We start from the raw sequence: 25,244 nt of genomic DNA on the forward strand, positions 1-25,244 counted from the left end.
CGCAACCGGTATCCAAATGTTATCATAGTTGTAAGGGCTTCCTCACCCGTTGCCCTCTTTGGCTGCTCAATCGTGATCTTCATGTTTTCTGATCTTAGGTTTTTGTAAGGGGATGTTGGTATTAAAATTCATGTTCTTTTAAGTTCATTAGATTTAGCTTATAGCAAATTGATGTTATGCTTTCCATGTGATTCTTTTGAGGCTATTGTCAATGAAAACCAAAGAAATTCTTCTAATTGATGCAAAAGCTGGAGGGGATTGGACAGGCAGTTGTTTGTAAAGACTCGTACCTGTGAAAGATAGATTCTTAAAAGGAAGAGATGTGTTAAAAGTTAAAACTTACTACACTAAATGGAATTCTCCTTCTTCAATGGAAAGTTAACGGGTTTCAAAAGAAATATAGAACAGTTTGGCGCATAGTTCTCATTTGCTTATTTTGGTGTGTTTGGAAAGAGCGTCATGAAGGACCTTCAAAGATGAAGAACCCTCCAACTAGAGTTTAGATCTTTTCATTCAGACTGTTTTTGAATGAATTAGGGATTCTTTGGAGTTGGATTTTATATTGATTTTCCTAACTAGTTTTTTTTTTGTGGTTAATTTTACTTTATTTGTTAGTGTGGAGTTTCTTTGTTTGAGACGTGTTTTTGCTTATTTCTGTGTATACAGCCTGTATACATAGGGCGTGTCTCTCTCCTTTTTTGGTGTTCATTAATGGATGTTCTTGTTGTCTATAAACAAAACTTAATACTCTAAAAAATAAAGAAGTTTGCAACTTCTCGTAGTTTCAAGAAAGAATTGAATTTAGAAAAGTAAAAGTTACAAAAAAATTATAAAATACCTTCATCAATTATAAATTTTTGTATTCCTGGCCCTTAAGAATTTCTCTATATATATATTTATGGAGTACTTATTTATGGCGATATTATTAGAAAGTTGCTCTCTTTTATTTCATCTGCAATTGAACACAAACTTTGGTGTGAAACAGAGACTACATCTGACTGACAGACCCACAATGGATTTGACAGAAAAATGTAGAAACACAACCACATCCCGCCTGTTGATTTGAAATAGACATTAGGTCTGAAGAAAAGGCAAGTTCCTCCCTTGAGTTTACGAGGTAGTTAGCATATGGAGGCATTAGAATCCTGGGTGGAGAAATGAGTTGGCAAGCCCACAAGGCAACTGTTAGGTAAGATATTTGATGGCCTCTTTCTGCAGTATCTAGTTAAATATTTGTCCTGTTTTGGATGTTAATACTTTAGAACCTTGGTCCTCCAGAGTACCACTAGTTGTACAGCTGTTACTTGAACACTTGTATAATCTCCCCATGCTCTACTTTTGTGGTGATGAATTCACCACACCTTCATTACAAATGTGCCCATGGGCCATGTCTCTTCACCATCCCTAGGCATTTTTTGATTATATGTGGCCAGGAGCAGTTGATTTTACTAGTACCCTACAACCATCGCTTAACATTTGGCAATTGGGTGGTCTAATTTGAACTTAAAATTATCAGGTGTTTGGTTAGAGATGCTATCTCCTTTCCATTCTCTGCCTGAATTTATCACTCCCACGAAATCTAAAGCCATGATACACGGCTTGTAAGAGTCATAAACCATAGGAAGTTGTTGGTTGTGTTAGAAGATTGTTCATTAAGTAATGTATCTCAACCCATTATTTTCATAAACTAAATCCACTTCCTCAGAAAGAATAAATAAAACAAAAATTACACCTTCTACTTCCCAACTAATTCTCAAACTCTCTCCCCCGTAACCAACTACTCTTATGCTAGACCAGGACCCATATTTATTAGCTAGACTTGTCGGGGCCTAACCCTTAAGAGTCGCATTCCTAGTTCTAGTTCAAGAGGTTGGCTCACCACATGGCACCTGCACCATGAATTGTCAACTTATGCTACCAAACGATCCCTGCCTGTCCCAAGTTCTCAGATTGCTTCTGTTGATGGGTTGCCCCCCCCATGAGTCAATCATTTTAACCTTCCAGTTTTTCTAGTTGGGTTGTTTCAACTTACAGCATACTATGGATCAGATGGCACCAACACGCACACGGATACAAGTGGAACTGTGGGCACCTTGTGAAGGCACTGAAAAAAAAAAAAAGGGAAAATTAAAATTTACATTCAACCATTCAATGAGTGAAATATACCCATAATTGAAGGGCACCATCTACGCACAAACCCAAAAGCTGGTGGAGATGACTTTAATAAGAGTCAAAAAAAGGGAAAAAAATGGAGATAGAAAGAAAGAAAGAAAAGTAAGGAGGCAGCAGGCCGCATTTAGTTAATAAATTGGGCAGGGGCAGATCTCTTTCAACATGGATGAACCACATTTACAGCTATTGCATGTGGCCATGACCCACATCTACAGCTTCATCTCCAAATCAGGGTTTTTCTTTTTCCCCTTTTTGGCTTTCTCTACTCACCTACCATTCTTACTTTTTGCCACTCCAATTTGTTGGGACTCTGCCACATACCCCCCATGAATCTACTTAACTGATCCTCTGCAGATCTTCCATTCTTTCTAGTAGTCAAGGCTCCAATCCAGCCTAAGCCAACTCACCCTAACTCCTCTGATTATTTTAAAAAAAAAATATGATTTGAAAATAAATATAAAAATATAATACTTTTTATCATCTGTTTTTTAATTAACTCCTCTGCCCTCTTCTTTAATAATAATACTTGAAAAAGTATGACATCGTGGCATTAAATTAATGGAAGTAACAAAAATAGTTATTTTCTTTGGTGTTTATAACAAGAAAAGAAAAAAAAAAACACTCATTGAGAAATCAAAACCCTATTCCTTTTTGCAAAAACTCATCCATGTTGCCATGAAATTCTGTTATATTTCCTGTACTATCATAGGGGGAGACTGTAGCTATCATTATCAAGGGAGTTACATGTATCTATGCTCTTAATTGACTGAGATGAGAGTGGTGTCTGTCTTCATCAAGCTACATGTTGCTTTAAGAAAACTCGCACTCTTCATTCACATAAATTTAAATTAAAAATAATAAAGCACTTAGAGAAAAGATGGGCATTTTGAGTTTGTTATATCAATATTTCATTTTCTTTTAGTTTGTTCTTGCAGTTATAAATGAATCTGTTATGAACACTGTTCCTTCCTCTTCTAGGCTTCAGAAACTTGGAAATAAATTCTGCAGATTGGGAAAGGTGTTTATTCATTAAATTAAGCTAGGCCCCCATGTATTGTTTTACAAGGAAAAGACTCCTAATCCTACAAGAAAGACAAATTTATTTGAAGTCAAAGTAGAATGTGGTGCAAATTCTAACAGGTACAGCTGTGGTTCTAAGTCCATATGAATTTGCTCTGTTTTGTGGGTTTTTCAGTCTGGGTAATTCAGGTAGTTGAGATTTTGTACCAAGGGCTGTCTAGATATGAAATTTGCACGTTTGGGTTCTGGTGCTTCTTAGCTGCAAGTCAAACATATCCATACAAGTCATTGGTCCACAACTACTTCCCCCTTGATATTTGCTAAAAGAAGAGGAAAAAAAAAATGGAGGATTTGTTGCTTTCTCTCTTCAATTTTATAGAAATTTTAAGATGGTTTGAATCATTTGCTAATTTTAAATTGAGGGCTTGAAGTTTAAAGGGTTTTGGTTTCTGGGTTTTGCTTCTTTTTTCATATTGAGGCCTGAGGTTACAATTGGATCAACAATTTTTTTTCTCGAGTTCTTACTGTTCTTTTGGTTGGTCTAGGTTGGTGTTTTGGGATTTTGAAGTACCTCAGTCCTTTTCTTTCTTTTTTGGACTTCTATATGAGTTTTGTAGCCTTCCTGGAATTGGTCTGGACTTTAGGAATCCAATTTTGGACTAGTGGGTGTTGAGGACTCATCGAAAAACTTGAAGTTTTCAGAAGATATTTCAACTTTGAAGAAGCAAAGTTTGTGATTGAAGAACTGGGATAGTGATTATGGTTGCATAGAATGGCTGGTGGGAGAAGAAAAAGGCAACACTTCGGTAGAATCCATGCCTTCTCATGTGGGAGAGCATCATTCAATGGTGAACACTCACTGATTGGAGGTCCTGGCTTCTCCAGGATAGTCTTCTGTAATGACCCAGAGTGCTTTGAGGCCGGTCAGCTCAAATATGGAGGCAACTATGTCAGAACTACAAAGTACACACTTGCAACATACTTTCCAAAAGCACTTTTTGAGCAGTTCAGGCGGGTGGCGAACATATATTTCCTCATCTGTGCAATCTTGTCTTTCACCGCCCTCTCACCTTACTCTGCTTTCAGTACTGTTTTTCCTCTTGTTGTTGTGGTGGGAGTGACAATGGGGAAGGAAGCTGTGGAAGATTGGAGGCGAAAAAGGCAGGTAATGGGGTTCTGCAATCTAATTTGCCTGTCACTCTAATCCTTTTTTTTTCTCCTTAATAGTATATGCATATGGGGTTTGAATTTGGGCAAAGAATACCCTTTTACTGAATAATTTTGAGTTATATGATGCCATTTCTAATTACATTCCATTGCCATTTCTTTGTTCTCTTTCACCTTTTCAGTTCTGTTTGCATGTTCCTCTTTCTGTTTACCAGAGAGTTCATACCCTGCTTCATGATCTAACCTTGGAAATGTTATCAGGATATTGAGATGAACAACAGGAAGGTTAAATACCATCGCGGTGATGGTGTTTTTGATTATGCTAAATGGATGGATTTGAAAGTTGGAGATGTAGTGAAAGTGGAAAAGGATGAATTTTTCCCTGCTGATCTCATATTGCTTTCATCAAGTTACGACGATGCGATTTGCTATGTTGAGACTACAAATCTTGATGGAGAAACCAATTTGAAACTAAAACAAGCACTCGATGTAACTGCAAACTTACTTGATGACTCTAGGTTTGAAAATTTCAGGGCAATCATTAAATGTGAAGATCCAAATGCAAATTTGTACTCCTTTGTTGGAAATTTGCAGCTGGAAGAACAACAGTTCCCTCTTACACCTCAGCAGCTTCTGCTAAGGGACTCAAAGCTACGAAACACAGATTATATCTATGGGGTGGTCATCTTCACAGGGCATGACACAAAGGTTATTCAAAATTCAACAGCACCTCCATCAAAGAGAAGCAAAATTGAGAGAAGAATGGATAAACTGGTTTACCTTTTGTTTTCTGCATTAGTCTTTCTGTCTTTCATTGGGTCCGTTTTCTTTGGGATTACAACTAGCGAGGACCTAGAAAATGGAGTGATGACAAGATGGTATCTGAGGCCAGATGATACTACAATTTACTATGATCCAAAAAGAGCTCCAGTTGCAGCAATTTTGCATTTTTTGACTGCCCTTATGCTGTATGGATACTTGATCCCCATTTCCTTGTATGTGTCAATAGAAATTGTGAAAGTTCTCCAGAGTGTTTTCATCAATCAGGATCCGCACATGTACTATGAGGAAGGTGACAAGCCAGCACGAGCACGTACCTCAAATTTGAATGAGGAGCTTGGCCAAGTTGATACTATACTTTCTGATAAAACAGGAACCTTGACTTGCAACTCAATGGAATTTATCAAGTGTTCTATTGCTGGGACTGCTTATGGCCGTGGAATTACAGAGGTTGAAAGGGCTCAGGCTAGGGGGAAAGAGACGCCTTTAGCTCAGGAGGTTGTAGAAGACAAGGACAATGTTGAGGAGATTACTGAAACAAAGCCTTCCATTAAAGGGTATAATTTTATTGATGAAAGGATCACAAATGGTAACTGGGTTAATGAGCCTCGCGCAGATGTCATTCAGAATTTCTTAAGGTTGCTGGCAGTCTGTCATACTGCCATACCTGAAGTGGATGATGAAACAGGGAAAATCTCCTATGAAGCTGAATCACCAGATGAGGCAGCATTTGTTATTGGAGCAAGAGAACTGGGGTTTGAATTTTATGAAAGAACTCAAACGAGCATCTCGCTGCATGAGTTGGATCCTATGTCTGGCAGAAAGGTTGCAAGGTCAGTGTCTTGAACTAAAAAATCTTTTACCCTTGTTTGGTTGCCTAGAAATGAGGAAACTTAACAAATTTTGAACTTCAGGTTTATGTTGGTTGTTTCAGAGAATGAAAAACAGAGAAACAAAGCTCTACTAATATTAGGCTCTTGTTAAAGTAGAGGTTTCTGTTTTGTTGCATCCCATATGATAAGAAATCGAACATCGAAACTTTCATTGCCATTGCCCAGGAAACCCAGCATAGATTTTTCACATCTATAAGTATTTTCACTTTTCTATCATCTTTTGCTGCTTTAGTATGTTTAATTCAATTCACCCATCAAATTTTAGCTGTTAACAGCATCTCTTTATTCTGTAATATGATCAGCCCAAGGCAGTGAGAGAACTTCTGAATGATTTAAATGTTTAAAGACATTTGTTTTTTTCATTTTTGCAGGACATACAAACTTATGAACATCATAGAATTCAGTAGTGCGAGAAAGCGGATGTCTGTGATTGTAAGAAATGAGGAGGGAAGGCTGCTGCTACTTTCTAAAGGTGCTGACAGGTTTGTAAAATGAAACATCTACTCTCAACATAATGAGCTTCGGATCCTATATTTGCATCAAATGGTTTCATGGTTAGTCAATAGAGTGGCTGAGTCTATCTCTCTTTGCTAAGCAATATTAGTTTTCTAGCATGCATCAATCTTATGGGACCTTACAATTGATTCCTTTCTTTTAACTGTTTCTTAAAGCAAAACATGGAAAATTTTATAATTCTTGAAGTTCTTTGTTCATCTTTTATTTGTACTTTTAACACATAATAATTTCTTTACCATGATCAGTGTCATGTTTGAGAGACTTGCTCAAGATGGAAGAGAGTTTGAAGTACAGACCAGGCTGCACATTAATGAGTATGCTGATGCTGGCTTGAGGACTTTGGTACTTGCATATCGAGAACTTGATGACGAAGAATACAATGAGTTCAACGAGGAATTCTCTCAAGCCAAGAACTTAGTCAGTGCAGATCGTGAGGAGATTATCGAGGAAGTGGCAGAAAGGATTGAGAAAGACTTGATTCTTCTTGGTGCTACTGCTGTTGAAGACAAACTCCAAAATGGGGTAGGTTTTAAAAAGCATATGGTAGTCTTTCAAAGTAGAATGACCTATAAAAGTACATAAATAATTATTGGATTTATCAGCAAACTGGTGTTTATAGTTAAAAATAATAAATAAATTATGGGAAAAATAAATAAATATACACATCCTGGCCTGACCAAATGTTCAAGTGCTCATTAAATGATGACATTTCAGAGAGGGTACAGGATTTCTGATTGAATTTTTCTCTGTTGGGATGGATAGGTTCCTGAGTGCATTGACAAGCTTGCACAAGCTGGAATAAAATTGTGGGTTCTGACTGGAGATAAGATGGAGACTGCAATAAATATTGGGTATGGTTAGTGGATAATGACATTCCAAATCAATGGCTGTTGAAGTATAATGGCCATAAATTTCTGACTATGTTCAAATTTTGCAGGTTTGCCTGTAGTTTGCTTAGACAAGGAATGAAGCAAATAATAATAAATTCCGAAACTCCAGGAATTAAAGCACTGGAGAAAGCAGGGGATAAGTCTGCTGTTGATGAGGTAATCGTGAATTCCTTTTGCTGATCTGTTTCCAATGAACATCCCTATCATTACTCAGGAAGGAATACAATATTTTCTTGGAATTTGTGAAAGAGGTTCCTCTGTATAACAAGGTACTTCTTCCCCACTTAGGCTTTATTGGGTAGAGAAGAGAAAATAGGAAAAGGAATGGCAACTAGGCAAAACTCTTGGCCTTCTGGGGTTGTAGTAGCTGTTAAAGAACTACTTTTCGTTCTCTATTCTTTTTTTGTATATTTAACAGCTCAACAATGGAATTACTCTTATCATTGAAGAGAGAGCTCTCTTGAGTTCAATAATCCAGTGATAGGGATGGGATTAGCTTTGTTTGTATGCAACCTATGTGACAAGGATACTGACATGGTAGTTTGTCTGCTGATTCTTCAGGCAGCGAAGGCGAATGTCATTCAACAGATAAGTGAGGGTAAGGCACTGCTTAACATAGCAAGTGAAGACTCCGAGGCATTGGCTTTGATCATTGATGGGAAGTCACTCATTTATGCTCTGGAGGACGATGTCAAAGACATGTTTCTAGAGCTAGCCATTGGCTGTGCATCTGTTATATGCTGCCGCTCATCACCTAAACAGAAAGCACTTGTGAGTTAAACAATGAGTCTAAGCACTTCCTTCTTGTTGGTGAGGTCTAAGAAATGCTCATAATATTTTCATTTTTTTTTTCTGTGAAAAACTTGCAGGTTACAAGGCTGGTTAAAGTAAAAACAGGGAGCACAACATTAGCAATTGGTGATGGGGCAAATGATGTTGGAATGCTTCAAGAAGCAGATATTGGGGTTGGTATCAGTGGGGTTGAAGGAATGCAGGTAAATGCTTAAAAGGATCTCTTAAGGTTTATTATCGTTTGAATGTGTAAATTCACATCCTTGGATTTGTTTCACTTCATGGCTTCTGTAGTCTATCTTTGATGATGTCTTTCAAAATTTCAGGCAGTTATGTCAAGTGACATCGCAATTGCACAGTTCCGGTTTTTGGAGCGCTTGCTACTTGTGCATGGACACTGGTGTTATAGAAGGATCTCGTCTATGGTAACATCTCATTCTGGAAATCTCAAGTCATAAGACAAATGCTCTTATAGCTTATGACTAGAAAGTTATTTTTTGTGGATGAGCTTAAGTCCAACTCTTTAAACCCCAATATTTGCTTCAATGTCAACTCTTCTCTGAATCAAAATTTATATGTGAAAAGCCACAAAACTCACACACAGAGACACACTTGGGTTCATTGAAGTAATGAAAGATTTTGCATAGAAAATGGTTGAAAAGCTACTCGTCCTTCAATACCAACCCAACCCAAGAAAATGGATGATAATTGCTTTACTTTTGCTCTTGGCAGATATGCTATTTCTTCTACAAAAACATTGCATTTGGATTTACACTCTTCTTCTTTGAAGCATATGCTTCATTCTCTGGTCAAGCTGCCTACAATGATTGGTACTTGTCGCTCTATAACGTCTTCTTCACATCACTTCCTGTGATTGCCATGGGAGTGTTTGATCAAGACGTTGCTGCGCGCTTTTGTCTCAAGGTATAGCCATATTCTTACACACCTATTCCTCTTCTTTTTCTTTTTAATGGAAAGATGATTCCTAATTGTGCTATAAATTATGACAGTTCCCTCTGCTATACCAAGAAGGTGTACAGAATGTGCTATTCAGCTGGACCAGAATCCTTGGCTGGGCATTTAATGGGGTTTTGAGCTCCACCTTGATTTTCTTCTTCTGTGCCTGTGCAATGGAGCATCAAGCCTTCCGCAAAGGCGGGGAGGTGGTTGGCATGGAAATCTTTGGGGCAGTAATGTATACATGTGTGGTATGGGTTGTGAACTGTCAGATGGCACTCTCCATCAACTATTTCACACTAATTCAGCATGTCTTCATCTGGGGTAGCATTGTTTTTTGGTATATATTCCTCTTGGTATATGGGGCCATGGACCCCAACATCTCCACGACCGCCTACCAGGTCTTCATTGAAGCCTGTGCACCAGCTCTATCTTTCTGGCTTGTCACACTCTTTGTAACTGTTGCCACCCTCCTTCCATACTTCAGTTATGCTGCCATTCAAATGAGGTTTTTCCCCATGTATCATCAGATGATTCAATGGATAAGAAATGACGGACACTCTGAGGACCCTGAGTATTGCCAAATGGTAAGGCAGAGATCATTGCGATCCACAACAGTAGGTTATACCGCACGTTTCAGTCGCTCCAAATTGGAGCTTCCAGAGCAGATATGACACATTTTTGCAAAGGACCAGTTCCTTCTCAATGTATATATTTATTGCAGAAACTGGGCTTTCACCATTTCTGCTAGGAAAGAGAGTATCCCATGGCTAATAAGGTGTCAAGGGAACTGGTGCAGCAATTTCTTCAAGGGAGATCTTTGGTTAGAAGATTAAATGTGCAAAGCTCCAGAACTTTAATTTTGATGTTTTGGTTGCTTGGAGGCCATATTTTGTCGCTCTCTATTGCTGTATCAGTCACTCCACGTTCGATCTTTTCACTCTCAAGGAGTAAGAATGAGAGGGGTGTTACATCTTTTTCCATTCAACTTTCACTACAATAAAGATAGCTCCATGTTGACATTCTCAATTTGGATTTTAAGAAATTTATGTTCTCCTTTTCTTTTCCTCTTCTCAGCAACCAGACAGGGGACCTTCACTGCTAACTTTCAACATTTTCCTATACTTTTTGTTTTCTTCTTTATTCCAAAAAGGAAAAAACAATTAAGAAGATTGCTGGAATATGGCATCCTGGAGTTGAGAAAAGGAAGCAATTTCCAGTATTTTGAAGTAGGTGGTATCTATATTATTGTCCCAAGATCAAAAGAAAGGATGGGGTCTGGGGTTTGGTGTTGGAAATTTCCTGGGATCTACCTTTCCCACATGCCAATCACAGCTTTATATAGCTCTAGCTGGTGGGGATCAAGGACTGTTGGATCAGGACAACACTCCATGTTAATCTACTCTCCTCTTGGATGACCCATTTGGCCACAAAAAGTGTAGTCAAAATGGACACCATGCCCATTCTGCTGGCACATGAACCCCATTCAATGCTTCAACCCCCACAATTAGAAGTTAAAGAGATTAGGAAACCAAATTCAAAACCCCAAATTCTTTGAAGAATACGAAACTAAAAGCTAATCAAATTAAACGTTTCTGAATTAATGATGTGTAAATACAATTTCTCTATCTTAACCCCCAAACAGAGTTTCTCAATAAAGGATATTGATTCATATCATTTCTTTCCATGTTCTCTCTGTTTCTTTCTCTTTTCTCTTCAATGATGTGCATAGAATTCCAAGAAACAAACAACATCCCATTACAACCATCTAAAATTAGTTTTAAAGAGATGATGATAATGAAGATGTGTATGGCAACAAGGATGAAAGTTATAACAAAGTAAGGCCTAAGAAGTCCCCAGCAGACTTGGCCATTATAGATGAAAACTCATTAAAACTAATGACGCCATCTCCGTTTGTATCAGCCTCCCGGATCATATCAGTGAGCTCTCGATACGTCAAAGGTTGTCCCATTTTAGCCATGGCGCCTGCAAGCTCAACTGCAGTAATGTAGCCATTTCTGTCGCGATCAAAGGACCGAAAAACCTCGAGTAGCTGTTGTTGGTTTATCAGTATCTCCTCGTTCATGTCAGGCATTATGGCACTCACCAGCTCATCAAATTCCACCGACCCATTACCGTTTGAGTCTATGTTAGCTAACAGGGAATGAATTTGATCGCCTGAGGGCTTGAGTCCCAATGATCTTAACAGCGCCGCAAGCTCCAGAAGGGTCAGGCTGCCATCAGAGTCCATGTCAAAGCGAGAAAATATGGATCTTAGCTGCTTGATTTGATTAACTTCAAGCTCCGCCATGAAGATGAATAGGAATCAAAGATGGAGGAGAAGAGGAAGGCGGTTCTTTGTGAGGAGTAAGAGGATTGTGATAGACCTGAGGGGGGTCCTGTTTACATAGAATATCTGCAAACAGAAAGCGCGTCGGTGAATTTATTTTTGTGACAAATCGGTGTTGAAGATTCCATGAATCATTGAATGTTTCTCGTAAGTTCAAGGAACCTCCTTAAAAATAGTTGTTCCAGGTCTTACTATAACCCATCCCCTGTCTTGGTCAGAAACTGATCAGTAGAATTGATAAAAAAGAAAACTCATCATACAAGGAGTTCTCCATTTTTAGATAAATTACCCAACAAAAGCTTGATTTTGGGTACATCCCAAAATCTAAATTTAGCATATTTTACAAAGAATGGGTCACAAAAAAATGGTGTTTCTTATCCTTTTCCTTCATTCTGACATGTTGTGATAGAGTTGAGCTGTAACCAATTCTGTGGACACAGGAAAATTTGGTGGATTATCCAAGTCTTGTACCATCCAAACAGCTCAAAAGAGGTGGACGTCTACTCAATTCTTTAACCAATTGAGGGCCCATGAAGAAACCTTCTCTCAAAATAGGATACCCCCAGCTAAGTCAACTGCTAGTCCCATCATCTACTGCTGCTTCAAATCTTAGGTTTCTCTTCAAAATATACATGTATGACACAATAGAGATAATTTATTAGATAACCCTCTTTGGGGTACCCACAAAACCAAGGATTATTTAGGGCAAAGTCAGTAGATATATAGATTAATATTCTCACTGGCACACACCCCCAGCCTTGTGCCGGCCACTGCTCTCTTTTTACAAGTTGTCCTCTATCTATATAATATCAAGACTTGTACCTATAAAGAAGAGAAATACTGGGGAGCTTCTCAACAGGCTTACTGATGGGACGAAGTGTAGAAACCGACTTTGACTTAATGAATAAATTATTTAGAGAACATGTATGAAAAAATTATGCATGTTCCCATGAATAAATAAAGAATAAATGCCTAAATGTATGTCAAGAATCATAGAGAGGGAGGCCAAGAAATGTATAGGTAGCTGCATGCATTTGTTTGAAAATGATCACTAAATCATCAGGTGGAAACAAAGACTTACTAGGTTTGGAAAATAAATGGATCAAACCCAAGAACAAAAGGGTCCAAAAACAAACCAAAATGAGTCCAAACCACCATTATTGATCTGCAACACAACTATCCTAAACATGGGATTAAGCTGGAGGTGGAGGCCCTGAAGGGGGCTGCTGATCATTACCACCTGCAACTGCAACTTGAGCATTCCCATCATTGGTTCCAGCTTGATCACCAGACCCATGTCCTACTTCAACAGCACCAGCCTTTCCACGCCTGAACCTCTTCTTGATCCGTTCGACCCAGTTTCCAGGCTTAATATTAATGTTGACACCACTCTGCAATGGAGTTGATAGCGCTACGCGACGGGAGTAAATTCGACCAACTACACAGGAAACTATGGAGATAACCGCTACAATGCATATCACAACAATGAATGGCACAATATTCCCAAAACTGGCGGCAGCAGCTGAAGTCTTCTGTGGGGGATTTGGCACTGACCCTGGTGTCTGCTGCTGATCCTGCAGTAATGGAGATGTTATTGCCATAGTCTAATTGTTAAGCTCTACTATAGAGATTTAATATATAGAGAAACAAAGAACCAAAGGCCAGTACAAGTCTGCATGAAAATGAACCAAAGTATATAGTAGACAATTCTTTGCCTGCCCCTAAGCGTATGAGTGGAGGACAACATGGAAAGCCCAAAAGCTGTGATTTTTGTCTATTTTACTTGAATATATATAGTGCTGGCATACATACATTTTCATGGGCCTATAAGAAAACCAGGCTTTTCTTCTCTTAAAGATGATATATACAGGGAATCCATGGAGTTAAAGTGAATCCCATGTGATCTGTTTGATCTCTTCCCTACTAGTTGATAATATACAATATCATTCTTCTCAGAACTTTTCATATAAAAGTTGAATCAATTCTGAACCTCAAAGATTAAACCTTAGGATGAGCAACATGAAGTTCATCAAAGCATGCTTGTAGACAACAGATGTAGATGCTACAAAGTATAAAAATATTTTATGTACTCATCAATCTGAACAAATTGATGAAAACTTACCATTGGAGTTGGTTGATGCAATTGAAGTGCTTTTCTGAATTTCTGTAAAAGAAGAAGTTGAGAATATATAAAATAGAAAAATAGAAAAAGTTGAGATATCAATAAGCTACCTACTAAAACATTTTGAGCGACATTGATAAATTTTACGTCATTAAATAATGGTACAAACAAAAAGAAAAAAACCGAGATACAAATAATGAAACTAAGTTACAAAATAATAGAATCAAACTTTGCACAAAGTAATGAAATTTAAATGTATAAATGCTTTTTTGATATGAACAGAATTGATAGTATCCCTTGGCTCAAATAAAAATTATCATACAAACTTCTTTGTATTAATAAATGTAAAATGTTTTAAGCTAATGATCTTTCTTAACCTACTATGTTCCAAATTTTATTAGAAATATTTAGGCTATGTTTGGTTCCCGGAAAGTACAAAGGAAAGAAAAAAAATGTTAAGGAAAATGATTTTCTCATGTTTGGTTGTCTTATGAAAAATATCAAAGAAAATCAAATATAATTAAAACTAATTAAAAACTTATGTATTTTTAAATTATTTAATCTTTATATTGATGAGTTAAAATAAATAAAATGAGTTTGAAGTAACAAAAAAAATAATTTATCAACTTTTAATTTATTTTTTTATTTTCCTTCACTTTTTCTTTCCTTCTACTTTTCCTTTGCATTTTCTTTCCCTCGCATTTTCCCTCAAATTTTCCGGGAACCAAACATAGCCTTATTGACCTTGATACCACTAAAAATGGTGAGTTACTTAAAAGATAAGAGTAATTCAAATATCATGATTTGACACATAAATTGCACATAAATGGTACAAAGTGAAGTGATATCTTCGAAATCTAGCTACTAAAAATAAATAAATGAATAAATCAAAAGAGATGTCATCCTGAAGATCTCATCCAATTTATTTTAATATATACTCACTTTCATTATAATATATGAAATGAAAAAATAATAAAATAAGTTTATGATAAAAAAAAAAAGGATTTAAAAAATAATTTTTAAAATAAATAAACTCCATCTAAAAAAATTAGTCAGAAGCACATTTTTATCTTTAATTATAATTGATTAATAAAATGATTCACGTGTGCCTACAACAATCCCTAAACAAACCCAATTGTCAATGAATATAAATTGATCAATAAAATAACTAATATATGGCTACCTACAACAATCACGAACAATCATTCTCAATAAATAGAAATTCATAGTTAAAACAATTTTTTTTTAAAAAAAGAAAGAAACCCTCACAAATCAAGATGATCAAATGTCTTTTGATGTCCCCTAAATCAATGTAAAAATTTTATATGGGATAAGACTTTGTCTATTGAAAGTTATATGGGATAATACTTTTTTTTTTTTAACCTAAAAAGTATTTTTACAAAAAATAAAAATGAAGTATTTAACAAAATTTAGAAAACACATTTAAAAAAAAATCATTTATAATTTTCTTTAAGAAAACATGGTTGATTTAAAAACACTTTGAAAAAAAAACATTTTCATTAAAAATATTTTGAATAAAACTATTATCAATCGCAATGTTTGATAATGGTTTTACTTGAACTGTTTTTAGTTGAAATATTTTTTCTGAAAGTATTTTTTAAAAGAATTATTTATCAAATATTTATCTGAAAAAACTCTATAAATGATTTCCCAATATTATAAGTAATTTTTAAAAATTTTAAAAGTTTTTCCTAAAATTTATCAAATACATTTTTTTATTTTTTTTTATTTTCAAAAACATTTTTTAAGTTAAAAATGCTTCTTAATATTATTGTCAAACAATTTTGGTAGCGAATTATAATCTTTTTAGCATTTAAATTTTTTTATTTTTCAAGTATTAGAAAAACTAGAAATATTTCCTAAATTCACTGTTAAACAAGCTCTAAATCCAAATAAATAAATATTTTTTATTTGACAAAAATTCATAAATTAAAACCAAAAAAAAAAAATATCAAGAAAAAAAAAAAGGAATTCTAAGAGATAAGTAAAATAAGCTTAGAAAGAAAATCAAGAAGTACCTGATACTCCGATGACAAGATGAATTGTTTGAATAGACGAAGTTACAAAATTAAAAAGAAAATTAAGAGTTTTACACATGGTATTCCGCCCATGGTTTGCCTTACTAACGGATATAATTCTAAACACCTGGAATGGAACGTTAGGGGCAAAATTTCTACTTTTAAGCTTCCCACCAACCCTTTTTTTACACTTTTTTAAGACAAAAGTTAAAAAATAAATTAGTATTAAACAACTCCTTTTTGCCTTAATTTAAAAAATTATTTGCATAGTTTAGAAATTAATAGTCTTAGTTGTTAACACGTGAATAGCACGCACGACTCACACAAGCCAAGTTTTTTAAATTTAAATAAATTTTAAAATTATATATTTTTTTTAGCTTTCAAATTTAAAAGAAAAAAATTTAAACCATTTTATCTAATTCTCTCAGCATGCTCCTCATTAAATAATATTAAAAAAATTCTTTTAAGTGTCTTTTAACTTAGTTTCTTTAAATTTTTTTCAAATTCTTTGCCCAATAAAAAATAAGTTGCTGAAATTACTAAGGGAGCAAGGTAAGTAGTTGAGGAAATGAATTCAATCGTATGTTTTTAAACGTTGTTTGTCTTGAAACATTTTTTTAAGTGTTAAGGAAGCTTGGGAAATATATTTTGCTAAAGTATTCAAAATGCTTGTTCTTGGATCGATTCACCTTCAAGCCATATCAATCCAAGTCACAATTGTTTGATCTTTTTTTCAAATATAGGATGAAGAATATCATACCTTTAAAAGATAAAATCAGCTTCCCCCGATTGTGGAGAGATATCACAGCGTTTCCTTTAGTTTTTTTCATTCATTTCCTATTTTAGGGTGTTTAGTTGTCGAGAAAATCCAACTTTTTTTTTTCAACATATTTTCTTAAAGAAAAAAATGGGTTAATTATTTGCTTAATTCATCTCTCAACTTCTATATTATTTGGATTTGGGTGAAAACTCATTTCTTCTTTAGTGAGCGTTAAGAGGTGGCCGAGATAAAGTTTGGTGAGAATGTCGAGTATGTTCCAGAAGATGAACTATGCAGCTGAGGTGTGAAGGTGTTGGTCAAGTAATCTGTGAAGGATTAGAGGACTTAAGTTAGGCAAATCATTGTTCACAATACTTGTCCATCATAATGGAGTGTTCACTCCTTTTAGGTGTAGTTAATATTTGAATATGAAAAATATATAAATGTATAATGCATTTAAATTAAAAAAAAAAATCTGTTTCTTATAATTGACTTTTCAAATAAAATTTTATTTTTAAAAATATTTTCCAAAAAATATATTTTTTAGAAAAATGTAGCCATAAAAAAAATAAAATAAAATAAAAAAGAAAAAAAAGCCAACAACAACTCCACTTTATTCGTAACTAAACAGGTTAGCAGCGGAGGGAGTTACACGTGGCCACATAAGGGGCGCTTCAGAAGTTCAGATTGGGGTACCCCTACCTTATTTCCCAGGATGCCACGTTTTTTTTTTCCAATCTTTCATAAAAATAAAAAAATAATAAAAAAGAAAAGAAATTATTATTATTATTTTTAAAAAATATTATTATTAACATTTTTAAAATCCACATAATTCATTTTAATATTTTTTTTTCTGAATTTTAATTTTTAATTAAAAAAAAAAAAAGAATTGGTGTTGGGACGTGGGTGGACCACGCTCACCGGAGGGCAGGGACCCCTTTTGTGTAGGGTAGGGACCACGGCCACCAGTGACCAACCATGGCAGAGTTGAAAATGCTTCCACAAAGGTGTACTGGACATAAAAACCAATCATTGAGCGCCACGTCAAGCTCTCTGCACTTTGTGGGCGCTAGGTGTCTTCTTCGCATTGGCCACCGTACCACGTGATCCTGGCCCAAAATCGTAAATTCACAGGTGATCTTAAGAGAAGGTCACTGTGTCCTATGAGTCATCACCTCCCACCAAAATCCAAATAGAGAAGGGAGAGAGAGAGGGAGAAAAACGTACGGCAATGGTGACCCTTCAGATTCCTGGTTCACGCTGTTACTCTTTCTACTCTCTCTCTCTAAACTGTTTTCTTTTCTTCTTTCTTTTATTTTTCTAAGTTCATTTGGTCAGATCTGTGGTTTTTGATTTTGTGTTTTTGAAAACATAGTTTTGCTTTCGTTTAGTGAATGGGTTTGTTTTTATGTTTTTGTTTTTTGCTTTTGTTTTCTGCTTCTGGTGTTGCGAAATTGAGTGGGTTTGAGTTGGGGTTGGTTTGAAGTCACTGGATGCAGCGGTTCATCGATCTCTTCCTGAAATTGTTGTGAAAAAAGCAGATCAAGAATCGGTCGATAAACCTCTGCATCCAGCGTTCACTCCCTCTCTCTTATTCTCTCTTTCAGAATTTAGTGTTTGTTTTATGTTCTGCTCTGTTTTTTTTTTAATGATTGGGGTTGTCTGTATGATTATGGACCCGTTTGGCTGCTGGGAAAGCGTGGGAAAACAGTTGAAACTCAGGAACCTTCTTAATTACATCATGAAGTGGGACGGGCTGTTGCATGATTCCGGGTTTCCTTTCCTTTTTCCTATGATTTCTTGGCAAGCAAATAGACCATGTTCACAAATAGTCTTGTAAAGCTGTAACAGCCTGAAAATGCTGTTCTTGGAATTATAATCGATTATTATTTAAAAATTTTCAACGAATTGTAGTTTATTGCAGGGAAGGAGATCCGCCCTGTGTTCTTCTGTGTTTCGAACAGACTCTGGTAGCATCACAACGCCAAATTCTTGCTGAATGTAGTAATTTCCAGTAAATTTTAATTACCTGTAACTTATGTGTATTCTTTTATAATTTTCCATTATTATGTATTATGATTTGAATTCATTTTAGGTGCCTGTAGCCTTGATTTAGACCCTTTTTTTAGTTTGATTTTATAATTATTGTTGTATTTGTAATTAACTATGTTTCTACTTTCTACTGACAGATCTTTAGTGTAGTCTCATGAATTAATGAAGTTTCATGGATGCTTTGTTTTTTTTTATAATACATGGTAGTGATCTTGAGGATTCAATGTGATACTGTGACTGACACTTTTTCTTTGGCAACTGGTTGAGACCAATCCTCTAACTTCAGTCATGCTGGTGTGGATTTTAATTACTATGTGCTTTATAACTTGTTAAGAGCATAATTATTTCCGGGTTACTTGATTCTGCATTGAGGAAATTAATTATCTTGGGGGGTTTATCTTCCGATGGAGAACAAAGGGGGTATTCAAAATTTCCAATCACAAACATATCATTTATCTTTGTGTGTGTGAGGATTTGCCTCACCCTCCATAATGTTTTTTAATTGGGTTAACTTCTATTCTCATGCATTTTGTGATTATTCTCTAAGTCCTTCCATCAACAATTAAGCCCCCTTGGTGCTTTGTTCTTAGTACCTGGTAGATGTCTGATGACTGGTAATAGTTCTAATCACAAACATATCATTTATCTTTGTGTGTGTGAGAATTTGCCTCACACTCCATAAGGTTTTTTAATTGGGTTAACTTCTATTCTCATGTATTTTGTGATTATTCTCTAAGTTCTTCCATCAACAATTAAGCCCCCTTGGTGTTTTGTTGTTAGTTCCTGGTAGATGTCTGATGACTGGTAATAGTTCTCAAAGACTTTGAGATTACAGTTGGTTTGTTTTTCCTGTTCTTGAGTAGGGGGGATAAGGCTGCTGGTTTTGCGAAGTGCTCAAAAGAATCATTATAGATTGGGAATCTTAATATCAAATATAAACATGAGCTCATGGTACCTTTTGACTGAAAAAGATTTTAGCCCCAGGCAGCAAAATTTAGTGTTTCCACAGGTTGCATTTTTGTTGTCTTTTATTATAATTATTTGTGGTTTTAGACTTGAAGGTGACAATCTTGGGACTTAAATTCTTTTACAATCATGTGTCATTTTCTTGAGCAGGTATCTGGAATCGGAAAGTTGTTTCTTGTTTCTTTCAACTATGAGGGGAAAGTTACTTCAAAAGGAAGTTATGGAAGTGGCAGACACATTGTCATCATTGCCACAGGAAAGTGCAAGAAAAATGCAGTGATGGGAGTACCAAACGGCTAGAGAATCCACTCTTTTGATGTGAACTAAGAGCATCTCGAATCGAATTCTTTTAGCAAGACTAGGATGGAAGAGGAAATGATTCTTAAATCTTGTTTGGGGGGAACCAACCAAAGTGTGGAAGCTTTTGTTGCCCTTAGATTGCCGTAATGTATCAGGCCACAACCAAAGTAAAGGTTCTTGTTAACTTTCCCAAGCTGAGTATATTCTGTTGTTTGGTTGTTATTCTGATTCATGGTGGAAAATTTGCCTCCTCTTCAAACTTATCTATGGCAGTTCAGTTTTATGCTTCCTTTAGGAAAGCTTGAATCTTTCAGCTGTAGCTGTAACCCCTGATAGTTTCAAGATTCCACATTTGTTTCGACTACCCCCTCTTTGTAACATTTTAGTGTGAAAAAAAAATGTTTGAATTCTTACAAAGATTCTCATCTTTCCCTTTCTTCTGTTCCTCACAATGGCGGTTGCTTTATTTTGTAATTAGGATGGATGGCCCTTAATGCCTTACTATTTTGCTTTGATTGTATTTCCTTTGAATTTGGTTTCCCAGAGTGACTTTGCTGGGTTGGGTTTGGACTCTCTAACATGACATGCAATGTATTCAAGAGAAAAGTAGGGTGGGAGCTTAACTGTCCCCAGGCCTAAAAACAGAGTGAACCACATAAAATATGAATAGATCTAGACATTTTCAAGCATGAGGTAGTGATGTTTCAATGTTCACCTTGTCTTCATGGTAAGGTGTTGGTGGACAATAATGTTGTTGATAATGAAAATGACTGATGATAAGGACATCGTGATGGGAACATGACAAATAAGACATGAAAATAACCATAATTATGAAGTAATGGTGATGATGATGGCACCACCATTCACAAATGTAAGACAGTTGTATGCCTAACTTCTTGTTTTGTTGATGGTGCTTAGGGCATTTTTTTTCCTAGTTCCAAACGAATTAACATAATGAAGAGAGCAGGTCTAGATATGCATAAAATCAAATTTTGAATCGGTCAAATTGGGAGGCATCCAATCTTTAAGGGATAAAGCATACTTCCCAAGGAGGGAGGACCACCACTAAATGCCCTCCTGGCCTTAGCCTTTGTGGATCTTTATGTGGCCAATTTGGGCTTCCTTTGAAGTACACATAAACCCCAAAAATTGAACAAGGCTCCAGGCCAGGATATGGAACTACAAAACAAACACCAATCCATTAGTTTGCTGCTTTTCAGGCACTATTAAAGAAGTAATAACTCTATTCAATGTGATCCTAAACACAGAAGTTTCCCTCTTAAGGACATCTTTCTAGCATGGAAAGGAAGGATAATAAGGAGAGACCCATGTTACCTATAAAATTTAAAGAATAAGGCAGTCCAAAAGTTAAAGGCCTCCTTATGGTCCTCCTTGGAGGAGCAGTCTGATTATCTGAAGCCAAGGTAACCATGCCATCTGGGAAAATATTTTTCTACTGCCTTTCCATATTTCCCATGATTTAGTAGGAGGTGATCTGTAGTATTCCCTACCAGATCTTCAAATGGAGATCAAAGTTCTGTACATTGGTCATGGGAGTTTTTTTTTTTTAATTAGTATTATTATTAATTAATTAATTTATTTCTCTGGGTTCTCTCCTTCCTTTCCAGTTCATTTGCAATCAACCTGGATATTCTTCAGGTTTTATTTTAGAAGGTCAAGATGTTGGAATTCCTCTACTCCACATGCTAAAATGCAGAGTTATAGGGAGTGAGACAAACTATTAATCTCAAGCCATCAAATATAAAGACATCTCCATCGATGCTCATACATGACTCACTTGAATCTGATCCTATCTTTTGACTTCCACTGCATCATTTTCTATTTTTACACCCTTGAATTCAGAAAATAAAAATAAAACAAAAAAACACCAGAAGAGAGCATAAGAGCAAATTATGGCAAGGAATTGTTATGATAGATTGATAGCTAAACCAACTTTGCATCAAGCTTCTACTTGTCACTCATGAAAACAGAAGAAAAAGAACACAGTCCTATGTGATTTAGACTTTAGATTATCAGTGGTTAAAAAGGAACAGCACTTCAGCTAAAATTACAGGTTTCCAAGCTAGGAAATAAGGAACATAGTTCTACAAGAAAAACTAGCTACCTCTTCTCTTGCATTAACACAGAAATTCAAAGTGATTCTGCCTCTTGACAACTGTTTTCTTCTCCTCCTTGGCAGAGAGAACCACTAAAGGAAGGAGCTACAATAACAGAAGAATAAACCTTAGAACTACCAAAGGAGATTTCGCCAAGGTTATCTCTATTTTGAAAGCCATAACACCCCAGCTCATCTTCTGAACTCGAAGAACAAACTATAGTTTCTTCAACAAGTGTATTGGAATCCAGAGATTCACCTTCATTTCCTCTATTTGGATCATTCGATGGAGTATTCACAGAGTATAGAGATGAGGATCTTGCATGGTTCTTCATGATGGTATGCCGAAGGAGATGATAGAGCTTTGGGTTTTTTCCTAGTAATCTGCAATTTTCTTGGTAAGTATTCGTGATCCCATGGTAGGAGAAGTTGGTCTTAGCATTTCTTCCTCTCAGAATCCGAGCAGCGCTATCATAAGCGAAGGCAGCCTCTTCTGCACTATCAAAAGTCCCTAACCATAGCCTAAGCTTATGTGAGGAGTCCTTGATTTCAGCAACCCATCTTCCTGAGGGCCTTTGCCTCACCCCAAGGAACCTGCTTTGAACATCATTAGCTCCTTTTGGAAGCTTCATTCTTCTTTCCTCTCCAGCCTCATGAAAAGCTTCTGTTTCAGCAGGTACAGATATAAGTTTTTCACATTGATTTTGAGACTGATCAGATGGCATGTTTCAGCTCTCAATGCTGTCCATGAAAGTATGAGAAAGGTGGATTAGCCACGGAAGAAAGGAACATATAGATATTATTATAGAATGATGATGATGACGACAATGGTGGCCGTGATCATAGCATGTTGATTGTCTGATTAGGGTTTATTATGTGTAATAAACTCAATATTTAACTGAAATTTTCCACTAGTAAGAATGCAAGATTCTCATTGAAGGGAAGATTTCCAAAATGCCCACTAAATGAAATGGACTTGCCTGCTATATAGCCCTCAAAGAACTGTCAAAAAATGCTATTACTTGCCTAACATTGCCACATTGGTCTGAGTACTTGAGTTTGGAGGACATCGACAAGGGGCATATTTATCATAATCAACTCTTTAGACGATGGGTCTTCTTTTGTACTTGTGCTTCATAGATTAGACTACCACGCAATTAAGATTAGAAGAAATAAATTAATATGCTAGATCGATCAACACTATGACAGAACTGCCCTGACAAAGAGAAAACAGCATATATCTGCTAGCATCCCTCTAATAGTTCATGTACTTGTTACTAAACTGCAGATTCACAATACTAAGCTTCTTTGATGAAATCAGAAAACCACGCCAAAATTCAAACATATATGTTGTTAACTGCAAATTCACTATAAATTGTAGTCAAGGCAAGTTATCTGAAGCACCCCAATGAGGATGAGTGTGTAAGACAATAGGCATAGAGAATGTTTTACCATCACCTGAAAACTTAATAAGAAGGGTATATCAGGAATGTTAGCTCAATAGGGTTGAAGAAAACTCCAAAGCAAAGAGGTGATATGAGCTATGCCTATTGTCCCTTTGCATTATCTAGAGAAAGTCCAAGCATGGAATTCACATTCAGTAGCATAAGTCCAAAAAATAAGTGAGCAATAACAGGGGTGTATTGGTACTTTGAGTAGCTGCTAAGGTAATGATCTGAGGTGGAGCATTAGCTCAATGGAGTTCAAGAAAACTCCAAAGTGATGAGGTGACATAAGCTATGTTAATTGTGATTAATATAGTATTAAACTCACTGTTTAGCCCGATTAATGCCCCTAGTGGCATATATCCAGTAGCATACAAACAAAACTCACACCTCAAAAGTGCAAAACCAAACAGAGCCTCCCACATTGCCTTTTAACTTCACCCTCACCCTCACCCTCACCTCTGCTCCTAAAACTAAAAAATTAATGCTGGGTATTTGTCATATAATGGGTGTCTTTGTTAATGCCTTAGAACGTGCTCTCTTGCTTTGTTTCACTTGCTTTTCAAATTTGAATAGACCCACAACTCATTCTGTACTGCAAATCCTCAGAAGTACCCTTCGGGTAGCTTTATTTTTGGATTCTTGATGCACTTTTCAGAGCCCTTTAGTTTAATCCACTTCCACCCGCCACCCCAGTTCACAAATTAACTACTTCAAAACCTATTTCGATAAATGCCAACAAAATGAAAGATACCTAAAGCATCAATATGCATGCAAAGCTGATCAAACACCATTGGTGGTGTTTGGATAGAGTATGCTATAGCCCCCATAAGGCAGCCTTCTTCAACTGCATTCACACAAGTTATCTGTAATCAATTGAAACCAATGTCCCAATCAGCATTCATATTTTTCTAAGCAAGTTCTATAATTGGGTTGTCATCTTGCTAGCCCAACTAGATATAATCTTCCAGACACATAACAGAGATGCTGATGTACTTGAAGGTTTGAGCTTTGATTGAGCTAAAGCTGACCCACAGCTGTACCCCTGAAAGTAACCAGGCGTGTACATGCTGTATGTTTCCATTGAAACATTTTGAGGCTGATTAGAAGCTTGATCAGAATCGCATTGATCTATCAGTATTTGCAGGTATAAGAAACCATGGCCTTTTCTGTGTCGCCAGGGCCCAATTGACCACTTTCTAGCTGTGTTTGGAATGGGGGAATTTGGTGAAAAAGGAATGGAATTGCCAAAGCATTTTGAATTCCCAACTTTGAAATTTAGAGGATTTGCAACGGGAAGGGAATATGAGAGAGGTACAGGGATTCACTAAAGCTTAAATTTTGCACAGAAGATGGAATTTGGATGGAATAATTCACTCTTAATACTTCTTCACCTTTATCTTTGAGGGCAAAAAAGATGCGAGTGTACAATTCCAATGCAATTAAATTGTCTCCATTGTCAGACTGGGCAAAGAATATAAAAGATTAGACAGAGTTATGATTTAGGTACAATTGATCTATGCAATCACATGTCTTAAGCATCCATTCATGAACTCTTTAACTGCATTTGTCCTCTAAATCTCTCCTAATGATTGCTCTAGATGGGGTTCTTAATATCATGATTTTGAGTCGGTCATTGCGAGAGGGTTGGAATCACTTCCTAATACTTAGAAGCGCTTCTTTACAGAAATTAGATATTTGGGAAAACCATATTAGTTATGTCACGTGACTCACGCCCAAGACCCACTCCAAGGGCATGACGATCATTTCACACCTCAAACCCAAAGGCTTAAAGTGTAACATAACCCAAATAATCATATTATAACTGGAAGTAACCAATTACCAAAAACCTGTTCAAAGTAGCGAAATAAAATTCTAAAATCTTCAAACTTAACTTTAAAACTAAG

General features: G+C 36.1%; 5 protein-coding genes and 1 non-coding gene across 6 annotated transcripts; 3 read left to right on the top strand and 3 right to left on the bottom strand.

Moving 5' to 3' along the window:
* Nucleotides 1-2,923: 2,923 nt before the first annotated feature.
* LOC100247431 (putative phospholipid-transporting ATPase 9) lies at nucleotides 2,924-10,232 on the top strand. The gene is made up of 11 exons (XM_002271388.4): nucleotides 2,924-4,357; nucleotides 4,621-5,972; nucleotides 6,404-6,514; nucleotides 6,794-7,070; nucleotides 7,311-7,399; nucleotides 7,486-7,594; nucleotides 8,000-8,209; nucleotides 8,308-8,433; nucleotides 8,557-8,655; nucleotides 8,963-9,154; nucleotides 9,241-10,232. The coding sequence occupies exons 1-11, from the start codon at nucleotides 3,965-3,967 to the stop codon at nucleotides 9,859-9,861; spliced, it is 3,579 nt and encodes a 1,192-aa protein (XP_002271424.1). The 5' UTR covers nucleotides 2,924-3,964; the 3' UTR covers nucleotides 9,862-10,232.
* Nucleotides 10,233-10,907: 675 nt separating this feature from the next.
* LOC100247540 (probable calcium-binding protein CML15) lies at nucleotides 10,908-11,868 on the bottom strand. Its single transcript, XM_002274496.4, has one exon. The coding sequence runs from the start codon at nucleotides 11,496-11,498 to the stop codon at nucleotides 11,016-11,018; it is 483 nt and encodes a 160-aa protein (XP_002274532.1). The 5' UTR covers nucleotides 11,499-11,868; the 3' UTR covers nucleotides 10,908-11,015.
* Nucleotides 11,869-12,550: 682 nt separating this feature from the next.
* LOC104882332 (uncharacterized) lies at nucleotides 12,551-13,698 on the bottom strand. The gene is made up of 2 exons (XM_010665216.3): nucleotides 13,660-13,698; nucleotides 12,551-13,111 (listed from the first exon to the last, which is right to left on the bottom strand). The coding sequence occupies exons 1-2, from the start codon at nucleotides 13,660-13,662 to the stop codon at nucleotides 12,731-12,733; spliced, it is 384 nt and encodes a 127-aa protein (XP_010663518.1). The 5' UTR covers nucleotides 13,663-13,698; the 3' UTR covers nucleotides 12,551-12,730.
* Nucleotides 13,699-17,436: 3,738 nt separating this feature from the next.
* LOC104882331 (uncharacterized) lies at nucleotides 17,437-20,212 on the top strand. Its single transcript, XM_019226396.2, has 5 exons — nucleotides 17,437-17,554; nucleotides 17,627-17,711; nucleotides 18,383-18,459; nucleotides 19,374-19,519; nucleotides 19,627-20,212. Exons 1-5 carry the CDS (start codon nucleotides 17,437-17,439, stop codon nucleotides 19,774-19,776), a joined length of 576 nt encoding a protein of 191 aa, XP_019081941.1. The 3' UTR covers nucleotides 19,777-20,212.
* On the top strand, nucleotides 17,940-18,042 carry MIR162 (microRNA MIR162). The gene has a single exon (NR_127748.1). It is a non-coding gene; the product is annotated as a microRNA MIR162 (primary transcript).
* Nucleotides 20,213-21,770: 1,558 nt separating the features above from the next.
* On the bottom strand, nucleotides 21,771-22,661 carry LOC104882330 (ethylene-responsive transcription factor ERN1). The gene has a single exon (XM_010665215.3). The coding sequence runs from the start codon at nucleotides 22,615-22,617 to the stop codon at nucleotides 21,928-21,930; it is 690 nt and encodes a 229-aa protein (XP_010663517.1). The 5' UTR covers nucleotides 22,618-22,661; the 3' UTR covers nucleotides 21,771-21,927.
* Between the last annotated feature and the right edge of the window lie 2,583 nt (nucleotides 22,662-25,244).

This window comes from Vitis vinifera, chromosome 17 (genome assembly GCF_030704535.1).
Source record: "Vitis vinifera cultivar Pinot Noir 40024 chromosome 17, ASM3070453v1".
NCBI classification, from domain to species: domain Eukaryota; kingdom Viridiplantae; phylum Streptophyta; class Magnoliopsida; order Vitales; family Vitaceae; genus Vitis; species Vitis vinifera.